Source organism: Aythya fuligula, chromosome 11 (assembly GCF_009819795.1).
Source record: "Aythya fuligula isolate bAytFul2 chromosome 11, bAytFul2.pri, whole genome shotgun sequence".
In the NCBI taxonomy this organism is placed as follows: Eukaryota; Metazoa; Chordata; class Aves; order Anseriformes; family Anatidae; genus Aythya; species Aythya fuligula.
The window spans coordinates 11,696,303-11,714,256 of record NC_045569.1 but is presented as its reverse complement, the minus strand read 5'-3'; the positions used below and the strand labels follow the sequence as shown (position 1 = coordinate 11,714,256).

At 42.2% G+C, this 17,954-nt stretch overlaps 1 protein-coding gene across 1 annotated transcript in view; it reads left to right on the top strand.

Moving 5' to 3' along the window:
- HOMER2 (homer scaffold protein 2) overlaps positions 1-17,954 on the top strand; it is a 56,707-nt gene that overhangs the window by 28,704 nt on the left and 10,049 nt on the right. The window contains exons 3-6 of the mRNA XM_032194514.1: positions 8,687-8,818; positions 14,522-14,614; positions 16,003-16,142; positions 17,661-17,817. Coding sequence (XP_032050405.1) covers positions 8,687-8,818; positions 14,522-14,614; positions 16,003-16,142; positions 17,661-17,817 — 522 coding nt within the window. The remainder of the gene's footprint in view (positions 1-8,686; positions 8,819-14,521; positions 14,615-16,002; positions 16,143-17,660; positions 17,818-17,954) is intronic.

Below are 17,954 nucleotides of genomic sequence, written 5' to 3'. Positions count from 1 at the left end.
GCTGTGAGTGAAAGAGAGCTTGTCAGAAGCTGGGAAATGGAGCAAAGTAAATACCAGGAAATGTGGTGGGTCCCCTGAGACTGCATCAGCCACAAGTCCTGAGCGCCTGCTGAAGGTGTGTTTTGGTTGGAGCTGTGCAACTCGTATCGCTTCGATGTTTCTCTATTAATCTTTTTCCAAGTTATTACATTTGAAATGTGAAAAATCCTCTGCTCATTGTCTGGATTATTTCTGGAAGGAAATCCTTCAGAAGCCAGTTAGTAAGCTGAGGAGAACAGATAACACAGTGCTGGCAACAGCTGTACCTTTGACATAAGAATGGAAGCACATCTGCCGCTGCTTGATCCTATCTGGCTGATTTTCCTCCTTGCCTCTACAGTGCATGCATGTGCCACCGGCCCTGTGGAGAGAGCGCACACAACTGAATCACAGCATCAGTGCTGTGGAAACCTTCTCATAAACACAATTTATTACTCTTTAAAAAGTAAAAGTTAAAAATCCATGCTAGCGGATTTCTTGCTACACCAGCAAACGGGGAGACTTCTGACTGGGCTGTTTTTCCCTTTTTATAACCTCTCCATAAAATTTCTTGGAAAAGTTCTGTTTCAGGTCACAGTCCTTGATTTTAGTAGAGCTTTTGAAGAATCTGTAACAAGTTTTTGGAGAAAATAATCCATGACTGTAATTAGGTGAAAACTGACGGAAAAAAATCAAGATTTTTAGCGAGATCGTCAACACAGGCACAACATCGTAGGGTTTGCAGAAGCTTTCCCTTACCTTTTTGGTTTCATTAGATATACGGAGCAAAACCTTGGGGAAATGTGAGTTTTTACCTCATAAAACCTTTCATACTTGCTCACCAAAACTCAGGGAGCATGGTAGTGCTCACCTTGGGTGCAGGCTTTGCAGTGTGCTGCTTTTTTCCTCCAGAAGCAATGCTGAGGGGGTTGGTGCCTGGGGGTGAGCTGAACACATGTTCTGTCCCCTTGAGCTTTCCTCAGCTTCATCCCAGAAGGACCTTGCTTGATTTGTTACAAGAAGCTCTGCCTCCTCTGCATTATATTAGGGACTTCTGTCAAGAATTGCAATTAATGCAGCACTTGTTAGCTGTTGGTTGACTAATATGAGACTTTTACTCCCTCTTATTATTATTTTTTTAAGTTCAGCTACTGAAAGTAATAAAGGATGATTTCTATAAGCTGTGCTTTATGAAGCTCTGAGGATTGCTTGTCCAATGAAGCAGCTGCATCAATTATTTGTTCCCTTCTACCCCCTGCTGTAGTGCCAGAGGTATATAATACTTGGAAATCCCCACTCTCAGAGTTAACATATCAGACGTGCTAATCAAGTCATGCCAGATGGAGTTTATAAATAAACTACACTGCATTGTGTATTCTTAAAATTTAAGCATCAAACATAATTCAATGTAATATTTTCCTAGCTCAAAAAATATAAATAAATAAATAAATGACAATGAAGCAAACAACAACAGCAACCAAAACACACATTGCTCCTTCCTTGATTCTGGATTGTGGGGTTGCATCCAATGGCAACACAGTTGTTAGATGGAAAACAAGGAATTGTGTAAAAGACTGTCAGCCACTAAAAACTAAATGACATCCAAAGCTGGTTCTCCCTGAGGAGTGAACAAAATGATCTCACGAGCCCCAGATAACCTCCACCTACCTTTATTTTCTAACAGCAAAATAAGCAATGAGCCATCTCTGAGGATGCAGAAGGGTTTTTATTTTACATTGTCTCATGGCTACCGCATATGTTCAGTTAGGTTAGCATGTTGTTCCTAAGTGTTGCCAGGCCTGATTGCCCATATCAGACTGTCATCTAACTGTGACTGCTTTTGTGTGCTTTAGAAGATGCCAAGTAGATCCTGTCCTCTCCCAAGAACAATGTACCTGTTCTTGGTCATTCCTCGTGCCAAGGGACACAAGGCAGTAGTAAACTACGTCATTGCTGACTGCTCGTTGGGGTGTGTAGGTTACTAATCAGAACAGAGGCATTTTTAAGGATTCCACTTGGCCATGGACTCGTCATTCTTCCTGTGTCATACTGCTCATGTCCTACGTCCCTGCTCCAGGCTGCTGGCTTCTCCTTCCCAGACATCATTTCAGCCCTGTCTTTAAGTAGCATTGGTCATCTTTTCTTTGTCTGACTCATTCAGTTTCTGCATCTTTAACTACTCCTACCTTTTTGCAAGTGCTGTTGTGACACATAAGCACTAGGACAATTTGGGATCCTGGGACAAGGCATTTCTGACCTCTGCACAGGGGCCTTCAGGCTGAAGAGAATCACAGGAGGATGTTGTGAGGCAGCTTCAAGGATGCAGACAAGGATGTGTGCTTAAATGCTTCATGTAGGCATTCGGTTATACTCTGCACAAAGGCTAGATGCTTTATTAAATCCTCAAAAGCATGAAAGTGATATAACTATGTATTTTTTGTTGTACCTAACTGTAGATAATGCAGCCTTCTCCCCTACCCTATTTGTAGTCACCAGGAAAAAAAAAAAAAAAAACAAAAAATAAAGATCTCCACTGTGTTCTCCTCCAATCTCTGATAGGTTAGAAATCTTTTTTCTCATGTGAAAATAACACACAAGCATATTTGTCTGTACATTTTATTAAGCATTGCATGAAATTCCTGGGTAACAATTTGTTCCAGAGCAGAGGGTCTGAAAAGCCTCGCTGTAGCTTTGCTTCATGAAACAGCTGCTGGTGCTCTGAGCCGGGTGGGTGGATGTGTGTGCTGTGCCGAAAAGGAAGAGAAATTCTAGTCAGATGTCAAAGCAAAAATAGGAGATTTTAGAGATTTAGACTGGGTGGAGGAGGTGGGAAACCAACTCTGCAGAGATGTTAATTACCTCAGGAAGAAAAAGAGCACAATGGAGTAGGTGTAGCAGGAGATTTGCTTAATAGAATTCACATCACTGTGAACCCACTTTTGTTGCATTTAGACAGGTTCTTGGTGAGGACTTTACAACAGAAATATTTTAATAGAGGAAAAACAGTTATTAGTCTTTTTATCTGGAGGGGAAGGTATTTTTACATCTCTTTTCATCAAAGAGGCCAAAAGCTACTTCCACATCCAAGTCATGTATGTTTTTTGTTTGATTTGTTGCCTTCTGGGGTTAAAAATGGATTATGCTGGGGATGGAAGGTGGATCTCTAGGGGAAAAAAAAATATCTAAACGCAGCTGTAGAAATGGCCCTTTTCCATGCAGAGCAAGCAGCAGCAGCAGCACGTGAGAGGTGTTACTCACAAAATGTGAATCTCCTCTCTGTAGAGGGAGCTTGGGCTGAAAAGGAAATGCTTTGGACTGCAGCAAGTCCTCTTTGGCTTCTGAGGAGCCCTGGCATCCTTCTGCTCGCATGGTGTGTGGGGATCACTGCACTTCCCCTTCCACTCCTGCCCCCTTAGGACTGCACAGTTATGGAAGCTTGAAAGCCATGGGTGGGTGAAATACTTGCATCCTGGTTAACCGGGTAGAACAGAAATTCTTGAAAAGCAGCAGCTGGCCTGGCTTGCCAGCACTGTGGGGGTACAGTGCTCAGTGGCTGGAGCAAGAGCCTGGCGAGGCTGGCAGTGGATATCCTGGCAGCTCCAGGCCCCCCAGTAATGTCCAAGTGATGCAGTGGAGCAGGAGGAACAGAAACACTGAGAATTTCAGTGGTCTTTTTAACATGCTTATGATTGCTTCCAATCTACTTAAGATGCTGCTTTCTGTTTTCCCATGCTTTTTTTTTTTTTTTTTTTTTTTTTTAAAGACCTTCTACAAAGACTTAGCAAATAGGGTGGGGAGAGACATTTCATCATATCTGCTGGCCCTGATTTGTAAAACAACCATACTTAATCCTCCTGCGTTACAGGTTCACTGTTTTGGCCAAAGGCTGTTCTTTCTTCCATCCCAAGTTCTTGCTATGAGTGTGTCTTTGTGCCTCTCCTGATCCCTTCTGGTAAACACACTGAGCTGGGGACGCTATTTTCCTTTTAGTGGAGCTGTCTCAATTAACAGTGCGTATGTATGTGCTAGCTTTGTGGGACTGGAGATGATCTGACATCACGGGGTCACAGCTAAGCACTTTACGTATGCAATCCAATGTGCAGGTGCTGCTACAGACTGCAGGTTACTTTTATTTATTTTTTAATTTGGAAGGAGACAAAGAGCTCTAAACGCCACACAGGTTAGCACCTTCCTCATGGTGTGATTTCACTCGTGTGTAATGCGCAGTTTCTGCCTCCATAGGCCAGTAATACATTGGTGAAAAGGCATTGCATGTAAGTCTGTTGGCAGAGATACAAAGCACGGTCGATAGCGAAGGATAGTGCAAATCATGGAAATGTAGGTGGATACGTTCTACAAAGGAGTTGCTAAATGTTTGGGATAGAGGGAGAATTTCTCAGCAAATCCACCCTGTCTCGTCTTCAAATCCGGGGTCAGGAGCACTTCTGATTCCTGTCAACTTGGTGAGCTGGAAGAACCTGCTGAGCCTGTGATCGCTGTAGCCAGAGGACTGGCAGCTTCCTTCCCTCTTAATTCTGTTTTTAGACTGAGATACATCTTTACTGAAGATTAGCAACCTGGTGGGTTGGGGAAATTAAATTTCACAAGGGCTGCAAACTGGAAAGCATATATTGAGAGGTGTGAAAATGAAATGGGGAGGTTTTAATGTAGTGACTTCTTAATGAGTAGATACTATGGTCTTGAGCCTCAGGGCTTTTCTGGAGGTGAGGTTACTTCAGAATAACTGGTGATGTGATTTTAAAGGGGAAATTCCAGAATAATTCCTAACCTGGCACTGTTACCCCAGAATAATCAGTGTGGTGTTGTGACACAGAGTTTAGGAAGGGACCCTTTAATTACTCGCGGCTTCCCCTAAAATAAAAGGCGGCTGTGTACACCGCTCATAGGGTATGAGCGGTGTGAGCTGCCAATAACAATTTTTCTTCTGCACAGGTCATCGTGTGACCTCTCTGCTTGATTTATTTGGCAGTTTCTCTCTGTGGGAAGGCAGCAAGATGGGTCTGTTACAGCCTCTGAGGGTTCTGCTCTCCGCCAGCTTATTTGCATGGCTGTTATCTGATGAATATGCCCGGTGTGTTCCTAAACGTCTGGAGTCATTGCTGGTTGATGTAGCACTACCTTGTACTGTGAAAATTCTTCAGTGTCATCTTCAAATAAAAATTTAGATCTGTCAGGATTGTTTTTCTCCCAAAGGAAGTGAAATTAGTATAAGATTTTATTTGGCTCGTGCAGACATATCAGGAGTGTTTGCCATCTGATACGCTGGCATCTAGATGAGAGCATAGGCAGATTTTTTTTTAACCACATGTAGACAACGCAGTCAGTGTGATGAATGAGTTTATTATTCTGTGAGGTGCTTATTATATTATGCTCCCCTTTGCCTTTGTCTGTAGGGAGAACTCTTTAACCACTTCAGGGACTGCACTGCAGTTGATTAGAGAGCTGCTTGGCTTTTGCATCCATTGCCCTGGATGAAAGTCCACAAGTTCATGCAGTTTTCTGATACAGCTGGAATTCTGTTGTGTGTTACAGGAATGAGGACCAACCACAAAACTGTCTCATAAGAGCACATTTGAACTGATGAGTGGATTATGGTAATGGATTGCAGGTAGGGGTGGACAGGAGCCTGGGGGCTTCTGCCAGGAACAGCTTTCAGACAGTGCACTTGCCCTCCTCTGCTATTCCTCTCAGCTCCTTCTTCCTTTGAAAGTCAAAAACTCTGGCCCATCCTTCCGTCAAAAAAGGAGACTTTACTGCTGTTGTTGAGCACCCTTGGTGCGATGGTCACAGACACCTCCCCACCTCCTCCCCAGACTGGAAACGTTGTCTTGGGTATAGGGAGGAGTGGTCAGGAGCATTTTCTTTCAGATTTCATGTAGCTAGGGTTGAGCCAGCTGTGGGGCAGGGGACAGGCTGCAATACCTGGCAGGATCACAAGCAACCCTTTTTCTTTGAAATACCAACACTGGTTGCCACCTTTCTTTCTTCTTAGCCCAACCATGGTGATTGCTTGCTAGCAAACGTAGCTTCTGCTCTTGAGAGATTAGCAGGTTTACAGGTGAGGAACTGAGTCCAATGTGACAGCATCTTCCTGCAAGGGTGACGGGGTGAGGACGGGGAGGAGGACCAGGTGGCCAAGTGTAGTGTCCCCCTTCTCTGGACCGTTCCCGTGCAGCTCTGAGTTAATCTCCTTAAACTTTTCCTTAGGTTTTCACTTGTCTGCAGGAGCACAGGATGTCTGGAGTGCCTGACTGACAGAGAGGGTTTGAAAAAAAGGTAGAGCTGGCTTCCAAGCAGTTTTGCTAATTGCAGCTTATTATAAATTTAACAGATGAACTGTCAGTTTCTTGAAGGTGTGTGATCACCACAACCTTTTCCTGGATTCTGTGCTGGCTATAGAAAAAAATTAACCTCTAAGGTGCTACGCTAATGTGCTTCATCTCTGTGCTCAATAAGATGTTTTCCCATTTACAATTTGCAGGCTTCTTTATTCTTCTTATCACTTCTTTGATAATATTGGACTGTGGTCTAAGTGATCTCTTTGGTGTGTTTTTTTCTATTTGAATTTACTAAATTATTATTTTAGGAGGTATGGAAGGATGATGCTGTTCTCAGAGGCTGCTTCTCATGGAGGACACTCTTGCCTTTCAGTAAGAGGGGTTATTTTATTACTTTTTTTTCCCAAAGATGGCTAATTTGATAGGCACAGAAGGACTGAAATAATACCTTTTATCACTTGAATTTTCTGGGTATTTTAGAGCTTCTAAAATAAATTCAGTAACTCAAGAAACCAAGCATGTTTAAGTAGTTCACCTCTCTGACGTTAGATTTTTGAGTATACATATTGCACTTTGTTTAAAGTTTAGGGAAAACATCCTGATTTTTCTGGGTTGGTGGTAGCTTTCCCTCCCTTTCTTGTGACTAATTGTATCATACAGTCCTCCTATCATCATCCTCCCTTTGAATTGTCAAAACCATACATAAAGTCTTTGACAGCTTTGATTTTCTTTTAATTTAAATCTCTGCAATTGCGCTTAGATTTTATATTGGCTGCATTTCTCCTGTGTGACTCAGCTAGAACAGAGCACATCTGGGCAGCTTTCTTTATGCCTCTACCTATGAGACAGCCACCCAAAAACAGGTTTTGTCTCCAAAAGCTCATTTCTATACAGTATGTGTCAACCAGCGCTGGTTGAAGTATCACCTCTCTCCCTTCTCATTCTGATTCTTCCCATGAAAAAAACAAAACAAAAAAAACACCACCCTACTACTTCAGGAGCATCAGCCACCTGGCCCTGCTCTGCTTTGATCCTCGTGGTGAAGCTTTCAGCGACAATGTTTTCACAGTGCTTTTGAACTTGGTCTGAAGCGACTCATTTTGCATGAAAGGCATTACCTGTGCTCGTGGCAGGATGTTTGTGGGAAAGCGATGGTGCAAAGCAGGGGGAACCACTGAAGGTGAGCAAGTTCTAAGGGAGAAAATAAAAGCATCTGCACAGGGGTCAGAGTTAAGGAGAGGATGGAGGCAAGGAATGCTCATTCTCTGATAAATTTAATTCACACTTTTTGCTAAATGTAAGAGACAGCTTAAGAAAAAAAAACTGCTCAGAATACATAGTAAATGATGTTGCCAGGATACTTCCTGATCATGTTAATTAAACTGTCCCACAGTTTTGGCTTAATTACTGCATAATTTGCATATTGGAAATGATGGTGCGCGGTACCAAAGAAAGCTTGTGTTCTGCTAGGAGGAAGAACATTGCACAGGAATTCATTTCCAAGGGAAGGAGTCTCTAGACTCATCTAACGATGTATCTGGAAAATAAAGTTAAGATTTTTGTTAATGAATTGGCATATATCTCATTCCTTTTTGTACGATTACATTTTATGCTTTTTCTGCTCAGTTCCTGAGAGACCTTGTCCCAGTGGCCTCCCTCCTGTTGGCTATTTCTTTAATTACAAGATCCAGTGCTGCTTTCAAGGCTGCTGAACCAGATATTAGTTAACCTGGGTAAAAGTGACAGAATATTTATCTTGAAGACGCCCACATTTGAAACTGTATATGCATTGTTGGTGACGCATTTTACAACCCTCCCAAGTTAAGCTCATTGTTAAGCTATCAGTTTCTCCTTGTCTTGATTTTTTTTTCTGTTTCCCACATGTGTCTGGCATCCTACATGAGGCGGCCTGAGGCCAGATGGGGAAATGCAGAAATATCTCCAGTTCTGAGGCAGGCACTGCTGGTGGACACCAGGCTTGGTGCCTGGCCAGGCAGTGGCAGTGGCTATGTGCTTCCACACTGAGACTCCAGCTTTGAAATGCTGAAAAAAAGTGGATTTTGGATCTGCATTTCTGCCAGGGTGGTTTTATACCTCCTGCCCCTGCTATTGCTTTGTGTTCAGTGGTGTTCCTGCAGTGGTGTTAAACTGCAGGACCATGATGGTACTCTGGAAAAAGAAGACAAGAAAATAACCAAATTCTTACAAGTAAAACAATATATGAAACTGTTTGTTTGGGTAAAAATTCTTTGGAATGCAGCAATTTCCCAAGTCAGCCTGCTAATTGCTGTGAATGATGTTGTTGCTAGGATATACATTTCCGATGTGGCTTCTGCTTTTTAATCCTTTTTTGATCTGTTTCTAAACAGGTGATCATAAACAGCACAATCACACCCAACATGACCTTTACTAAAACATCACAGAAGTTCGGCCAGTGGGCGGACAGCAGAGCAAATACTGTGTTTGGTTTGGGCTTTCCCTCCGAGCAGCAGCTGACCAAGGTAATGGGGCGCGGGGAATTTCCACACAGGCTGTCTTGTTTGCTGAGAGTGAAGAATTGCATGCATCCATCCCACCTCTTCCAGACTGGATGTTTCCGCATGTCCTTTTCATTCATGGAAGTTGACTATTTCCTATATTTTTCTAGTGTCTGTATGTACAGAAGCAGGCTGTACAGAAGCAAACTTCGTGGTCAAAACCATAAATTAAATTGGATCACTGACAACAGTACTGCTGTGGTGATCTTGATCTCTTGCTCAGCATGGCTGAAAGCATTTGTGTTTCCAGATGTTTGCAGAAACAATCTGGCTCTGAAGGATTTTGTGCCATCTCCCTGGCCTATTTGCTCATTTCTGCAGATAGTGGCACTAAAAGCAAAGTGAACCACCTGCGTGTGGGCAGAGCTGGGGGATGAGCAGCCAGGGAGTTGGTCCCAAGTGTGGCTGCATCCCCCAGAGCTGCACCCAGACCTTGGTATGAACACAGTGCTGCTCTGGGGCAGGGACTGGCTGCAGCAGCAGGCTTGGAAAGCGTAGGGCTGCCTCTTGTAATGAATAACCAGCAGTTCAAAATACACTCTCTGTCATTAGATTAGTGGTCTTGCCAAGTGCTCATCAAATGGCTGAGATGTTTTTTTGTTCGTGCAACAAAAAAGCATTACTTATCTAGCACATAGCTGACACTTGAAGCATGGCTACTTGGCACCAGGTTTTAACAGTTAACTAAACATTGTGTCCTTGGGCATGGTACACAGTCTCTCATGCTGCTGTCCTCTTGCGTGCTTTGATTCAAAAGGAAGCCTGAGAACTAGAAGTTTCTTGTAGTGTCTAAAATAACAGAGGCAGGCCACTGGAATTGAAGGAAGACTTTTAATCAATTGAATTGCTACAGGATTTTATTATTCTAAAAATATCTTACCAAGTTCTTGCAATTTCCTTGCAAGTTCTTGCAAATAACTGGATGTTTTTTAATTTATTTTTTGCAAGTGTTTCTTAAATGCAAAGCATAGTTTACTTTACATGTTATTTTATTTTTGGACTTGAGACATCCATAAAGGTGGCATGGCAATAATCTGCTATCCTGGGATGCTAAGGCCAGCCTATCAATCACGTGCAAAACTTTATAAAAAAGGAGATGTTGGTGACAATTATGTTTTATGATTCTTAGACTTAATCAAATGTAGAGGGGTGCTCAGTTCACCTGTGGATATTCTTCATTCCCATGACAAAGAGGCATTTATAATAGCTAAATAAGCAGCATGGGAATATTGGAGGGTTAAAGTAGACGTAGGCCAATAGTTGGGTTTGAGTAACAGAGAAGCATGATACAATGATACAATCCAAATGAAAGAATTAACACTTTTGGATGTCCTTGCACCCTAATGAGAGATTTTGCCATATTCTCCAACACTGTCCAAAGACACACTGAGAATAAGTTTAATGCTGGTGTTAGAAATACCAGCCACAATACTGGCCAGTACAATGTGGGCAAACAGGAGCGGATCCAAAAAACATACTGTGTGGGCACAGGGGCCTCAGGAGCATCTGTGATCCCCTCCAGATCCATTTGCACATCTATTTGCACAGTGTGACCTGCTGAAGGACCCATTGCCAATACAACAGCCTTCTACTTGCAGGAAAAGCTTTCAAAACCAGCAGAAAGACTGTTTCTGGCCAGAATACTGAAGAGAGATGGCTTAAGGGGCACTTCTGAAAATGGCTTAAAATGATCTATTAAAAAAAAAAATCTGACAGTTGTCTGTCTGGAAAATGTTAGAAAATCTGGCTTATTACTGCCATGCAAAGCAATGGGACAAAGATATCCCTTATCATCGTGCTCCTCAGTTTAATTATTAAACCATTAGTACAGAAGATCAGAGATGGTGAAGGGATTAGAGAAGTATAAGTGTATTGGGAATAGTAAAATCAAGTTTCATTTTATTCTGATGTCATTACACTCATAAAAGATACAAATAAAAGCTTGCCAGCTTTACTGGAAATAACTGAAGCTTTTAGCTAGGAGTTAGGAGGACATGCTGAAGCTCCTCTAAACCAGAGATCAATATCCCTAGCTTAAAATAAATAAATCAGTAAATAAAACTGAAGAATATCTGCTGAAAACAATGAATAGTAATGAGACATGAGAAGAGGTTAGCATGCCTAAAAACTTATACACTTTCAAGCATATTGGCTGGCCTAATAAAAGATAATGCCTCTTTCTAATGCCTTGCCTCCCTGGAGACACTTAAGCATTAATCCATACCTATAGGGACGAGCAGCTCAAATTAAACATGAGCCATTAATGAAAACTGCTTTCAGTGACCTAGTAACCTAATTGCCATTCACATTGACCAGGAGAGTCCCAGTGTTTTTAGTTAATGTCCTGCTCGGGGTCCTTTTCCCTCCCTCCAGCACCTTTCCCCCTTCCTGCCCCATGCCTCAAAAAGGTCTCAGGACATTACTCAAACGTTGCTACACCAAAATTGAAGCAGGAATCAAAACAGAATTAATGGTGCGGCTGGCCGTGATGAAGAGGCAGGGCTGATGCTGTAAAAGTAGCGATGTGTTTTGCACACCAAGCTGTTAAGCAAAATTTCTGCTATCAGTCAAGGTGCTTTGGCACAGACATGATAATCTGAGGAGCTGGAGGTGGCCAAGGGCATGGGGACAGAGATTTATACAGGTGAGAAGCCCAGCAAACTTGGACTTTGCACATCGTAAAGTAACAACAGACGGCTTCTGGGAAGCACCAGACCTTAAATTTTGATTGATGCGTGCGGGTTTTATGCGTGTGGCGTGCGGTATTTGCCCGGCAGGGCACAGGCAGCCCACCCTCGCCCCCAGCCCGACCGTGCTGGCAGTGCTCTTGCTGTGCTGCAGCAAGCTCCCGGCTGCTTTCTGCAGCAAATGCTCTCGTCCCCTGCCAGTCTGCCTGGCACTGAGATATGCATGGGACTGCTGCGGGCGGGAGCAGCTGCTCCACGTGTCCGACACCACCGTGATTTGTCAGGAGGAGACATAAATGCCAGATCAGGAGCTTAAAATTTACACGCACATAAATAATGCTTCTTAATGCATAAAATGCTAAGAAGGTCTCTCTCTATATATATATTTCTCCAGGTGACAGGCTGGCTGCAGATTTGAACAGCTTTTAAATAATCCGTGCAATGCACAATAGCATCTTTGAGTCCCCACTAAATTTCCTTGGCCAAGACTCATAATCACCCAGCACTCGTGTGCTGCCATGTCCTTGGACTGAAGGGCTTTGCAAGTGTTGGGAGCTGAAAATCCATTCTGCAGCTTGGCCTCAGCTTCCTAGGGCAATGGGAAATGCATCAGTAGCCACGATGGACCACTGAAGTGGTGTTTGGCTGGTGCTTCTCCTACTCTGGTCTTTGTCTGCCCAAGGAAAGGATGGAGGAGAGGGAAGGTGAAGGGAGCAGAGATGTAAAGGAGAAGGAGTGTGATGATTTCTGGAGTTGGTTTGGTTTATTTACACATGCTGTTGCCTCTTGAGACCACATTTATCAAGTTTTCATTTACAAAATAGAAGACTATTTCTCTTTTTAAACTAGGATTTCCCGTTTTAAAAGCACTCTCTGTTGTTGCGATGGTTTGATAGCTCAAAGCCAACTGACACGTTGTTTTTTTTCATATCAATTACTTGCCAGTTATTTGCATTTGCAGCAGAGTAAGTCAGTTACTGGAGGGATGGCATCTTTCTGATTTCTGCCAGTGATCAGATACCATGGTCTTGCCATCCCCCTTACAGACGGCCTCAGGATCGTGGTGGTTTCCGGAACATCTGCTCTGTCAGTGTAGCAATTAGTGTTGGTAACGCTGCACAAGTTTGGGCTGTCACCATCGTGTTTCCGCGCTCAGCAGAATAATCAAGCGAAGGCCTTTAATTTCATAGCAAGCCAAGTGATCCTCTGTAGCTTTCAAAAATAAACTGTGAGTAAAATCTAGCAGTTATTAATTAGCTAGGAATAAAAAAGGAGCAGCAGCAGAACTCTTTATGGACTGCTTCCAAATATATGGGATAAACAAAAACCAGAGACGTCTTTCACTGCAGATTCTGCTACAGAAGTCTTTACGTTATGACAATGATAAGAATTAAGGGTAATATTTTGTCTCTTAAAGCCAAAGATCTGTCTCTTGAGTTGGTGAAAAACCCACCTACTGGTGCTAGCTTCTAAAAGCAGATGTGTTAAATACACTTGTTGGTAAACTGGAGACATGACCAAAATCTATTGTGCAAAGAGAACTTCATCAGTTTTATATTGAAGATTGGCTTTGTTTAGCCATATACAATTTTTATTATGGAACTGTGTAAAACTGTCCTCATCTTCGTGGCTCACATTGTTTTTCACAGCAGTCTCCCATGTGCTTTATGAAGATAGTTGCAAAATAAAATTTTTTGATAGATCACTTCCAATTCTTTTTGTTTGTTTTTCGTAGTTCATATAGTCCATGAAGAACCTTCATAATTTTTTCATACTTGCCCATAAAGATTTATTGTGAAGGAGAGACTCAAAACAGCTCTTTACTACTTGCAAGAAACCCAAGTGTAGAACTTACTGTTGTCACCGTATTTTAGAAATAATCAGTACGCTATAGCTGTTTTGTCACAGTAGGAGATACTTTATGTAAAGTTGGAATTAAATCATGGAAAGCCAAAATGTAAAGTAGATGTTCCTAATGATCTTTATGGAGCTACAGATGTAGTCAAGTCATTTGTGTGTGTAGGGGACTGCACATGCCATCAGATAGCAACTAAATACCTTGCATATGCAATTCCAGCTGTTGTATAGAAGACAGCTGGATTCAAGAGCTCCATCTTCGTTTATAAGCATCATTACAGACTGTACTCCACAATTCTTCATAAGTGACACCTGAAATTTCACTTGGCTTTAAGGATGTGCTTGTTCGTGTGATTTAAGGATGATATGTGTTTATTGGAAATTTCCATTCTCTGTGTGCTGCACAAAATACAGGTACCTCCACATGCATGTATGATTTCTCTTAGATCAGTTGGAGAAGATTGATTTTATCGGTCTTTTTAGTCCCAGTATTTTACTGGGAGAGAGCATGCTAAATACCAGCTGTAAATCTAAAAGTTAGAAAATGAGAATAGTAAGTGGATGATTCTTCCCATTCCTTGACTATGTAATGTGATATTTGTCAGGCTTTTGTTTACAATCTTGTTATAAGTGTCCCAAATTATTCAAGGATATAATGTAAGTCTGAGTGAGCTCATTTACATTCTTTAATTTAATTGACTTGCTCTTAGGAACAGAAGAGTGATAATAATTTTTTATCCAAATATGATTCCATGATCTGGTATACTAAACTTGAAAGTATGGAATCATATGTCCTTTCAACTATCAACTGACTGAAACAAACAATGGGGAAGAAATAAAAACCACATCATACCAAGGGGCACCAATAGCTCCTTTTTCTCTGTGGGATTTTACTATGGTCACCCAGAGCTGCAGAGATGTCCCTCTTTTAGAAACAATTTTACCGTTCCTTTTGGAAGTACCTCCATGCCAAAGAACTAAAATGCTTTTTCTTGCCAAAAATTTTAAATTATCAAAATTAGTTGTTCACTTCTGGAGATCTATGAACCATATCAAGATAGTAATCTGAACAGTTTAATAGATGGTAAATCATTTTAATAAGTATCTTTTATGCTTTTTCCAGTTTGCAGAAAAATTCCAAGAAGTGAAAGAGGCTGCCAAACTAGCAAGAGACAGATCTCAAGAGAAAATTGAGACCTCAAGCAATCATTCCCAGGTTTGTAATTTATCTTTAATACCTGTATGGATACAGGATAAATAATTTAAAGCTAAATTTTCTAATGGACTGTACCAGCCTCTGGCAGCAAGCTGAGAGTATATCAAATGAAGATTGCCAAAGGTAATTGTCAGCTGCTGGACATTAACATTGTCAGAGGAATATTTTTCATCCATCCATGCTCTTTGTCTTCATTTAAATGTATTTTTTTCCTGCAGTTCTTGAACTGTTATAACTTTTTTTAATAACAGAAGCTGTACATCCTTCGATTTGTACTGATACGTGTAGTTTGGGTCACTAGAAAGCTCATCAGCATAGTTCTGCAAAAAATAATAAATAAGATTTATTGAGGCATTCCTTTTTGTCATGTCTAATCTACTTTTGTAGGAGTTCAGTTTGCCAGTGCGGAGGCTTGTTCATGGCCATTGTGTGTTTCATTGCCTAGATGTGATTAATTGAAAGCTGTGGTGCAGAAACAGGCCATGCTTTAGTGAGTAGCTGGAAGAAGCTTATGTTGCAATCTGTATAATATACATTTTTAGGCAGCACACCTCAATAAAGCCAAGTGCCTCTGTGTCCAGTGAGAGCTGGGTTTCTTACAAACTGAGGAAATTGAGTGTTGTCCCAGTCTCTCTGTAATCAATTTACTGTAATTTCATGAGCACTGCATTAGCCAAGAATGAGCCCTGGTTCAGTGGGAGCACTTGGCCTGTGCTGGTATTTGGAGAAAGGTTAGATTAATTTTGTTCAGGAAATTCAGCTGTGTATTTAGAAAAAATATGTTGAATATTCACTCCTGCAACCAGCCTCCTTGGTGGGGTCCCCAAGTACAGCTCTAAGAGGCTGACTTTGGATACTGGTGTTTTTTAAAGACTTTGGTCATGGCCTTTACATTTCTCTGCTGGTTCTGCATTCATGGTCAGCACCAAGCAGTATGTGAAAGTAAAATATTTGGAGTAGCAGTATCTTGTATGTATTTGTTTGGTCTTTGTGTGCTTTCAGGGGTACCATATTGTTCATTATCTTAAAAAACACAAACAAAACCCTTTAGAAACCACAAGACATTTAAATTAAAACATACAAGATTTTGTATTATTATTATTATTGAACATTTGAAACTTCTGTTCTGTGAATCATTATCATTCTTTCATTCTGTTTAAAGAGAACGGTTTTGCAGTTCTTACGGAGGACATTATCTGTCCTGCTCACTCATACCTACTTGCACTGACACATTGACCTGCAGGACCCTTTTTTAGCTGACACAAAGGAAAACACACCATCCTCCTGTTGCATGTAGCCATTGCATGCAAGTTGTGCTGCCTCTAGGCAACCTAGGTAATGTGGGAGGCAGAAAGAAGCCCCCTGTTAATCTGGGTGTTGTGCTGCAGGAATCTGGACGTGAAACACCATCTTCCACTCGAGCATCTAGTGTGAATGGGACAGATGATGAGAAGGCATCACATGGTGGTCCTGCTGAGACACATCTCAAGTCTGAGAATGATAAACTAAAAATTGCTCTAGCCCAAAGGTGAGGTTCCTTTAATACCTTAATTGCATCGAAATAGCATGCTGTAATTATCTGATGGCTAAGGGTATTAACAGAAATTATTCAAATGTAATTGCATTAATTTAAAATGATGCAGCAGAAAGAATGAATGAGCAGATTTTAGTAAGTACCTCCTGGTGTCTGATTGGGAGATATTTACATTTTTCCTGATCTGGTTCATGATGAGATAAGATCTCTTCCACTCTGGTGATGCCAACTCATACTCCACCTTTGTTTGCAGAGTTTTAGAGCTACAGAAATGACACCTACGAGCAATTACTACTGGTAACATGGGAAAACAGTCTGCTCTTCCTCTTTGAGTTTGCTATGTCTGCTTCAGTGCAAGTAGATCGGGATATTTAAAACTGTTAAAGAGGTCCACCTTAAAAAGTTGAAGTGAAAAATATAGTTTCACTGGGCTGTTTAGAAGTCTTAGGGAGATGTTTCTGAAGCTGCAGACAATGCCTCTTGAAGTCACATATTTTGCTATTTACTTTGATAAATTATTGGAAATACTGAGAAGAGTAATTTGCTGCCACAGTGAAAGCACAGGGGGCAGAATATGCAAAGCTGTAACATTAAAATATTGCAATGCTCTTCTGGGATCTTATTGCCTTGCCTGCCTCTTGTGTGTGAATGGAAAGAAAATACATCAGGATTGAGTTACTCTTATAAAGCCTTTTAAAAACTAAGGCAGCAGTGGCATGAGCAGCGTTACAGAGTGATCTGCTCTAAGGTTGCACATAATACACTTAAAATACATCATCGCTTTATGGACATTTCAACAACCAAACCTGTTTGAAATCGTAAGGCTTGCTCACTCTTCCTGCTGAAGACGCCTCCACAGACATGCAGCAGCTGGTGTGGGAGGACTTTCAGAGCCTCCATTCACTCCTGGATCTCTGGCTCTGCACGGTAGCTTGAAGCTTTGGGGAATGAGTAGTTTCATTTTCCAGCATTGTGTAACGCTTTTCTATTTAAGGCTGAGCATAAACAAAGCAGTTATATGTGGCGTCCACCCCCTGACATGGCCCATGCTGAAGGATCCCAGCACTGCTCGACAAGAGGTAGCGTTGCCCTGCTGTGAGCTGCCACGCACCCAGGCCTCAAGTGTGGTCGAAGCACCACAAGACCCAGCTCTCATCTCCACAGGGCAGCAGGGAACGTGCTCAAAGCCAGGGTAGAGCCCCTGCTTGTAGACAGTGGAGATCTCAGGTGGTGGCTTAGCCCAACAGCCTGCTTGGGCTGCAGCACTGTTGTTCCAGATGCACAGGTCTCTGCTGCTGGGTTTGGTGGATCCCTCTGTATTGCCAGGAGTCAAATCAAGGCTTATGTTCTCCTTAGGTGGGTAATACTAGAGGCAGTTGTGTACATCTGAGGATGCTTTGATGTTATGGCAGCAAACATGTACCACCACCAGTGGATGAGTTTGTAGACAGGCAGAGAGTAATAACACAGGATTAATGCTCAGTGCACCTAATGATGTCCTGTCCTTCCCAGTTCCTCCAACGTAAAGAAGTGGGAGACGGAGCTGCAGACGCTGAGGGAGAGCAACGCCAGGCTGACCACAGCGCTGCAGGAGTCGGCCGCCAGCATAGAGCACTGGAAGAAGCAGTTCTCAGCCTGCAAGGAGGAGAACGACCAGCTCAGGATCAAGGTAGCCCCATGCTGGCTGCTGCAAGGGGGTGCCAGGGCATCCTTGTGCTCTGCTCTTTGTCAGCGCCAGCAAGCCAAGGCACAGCAGTTTTGTTTGATGGGAGTAGCCAAAAATAGTGCCAACACTGAGATGCAGCC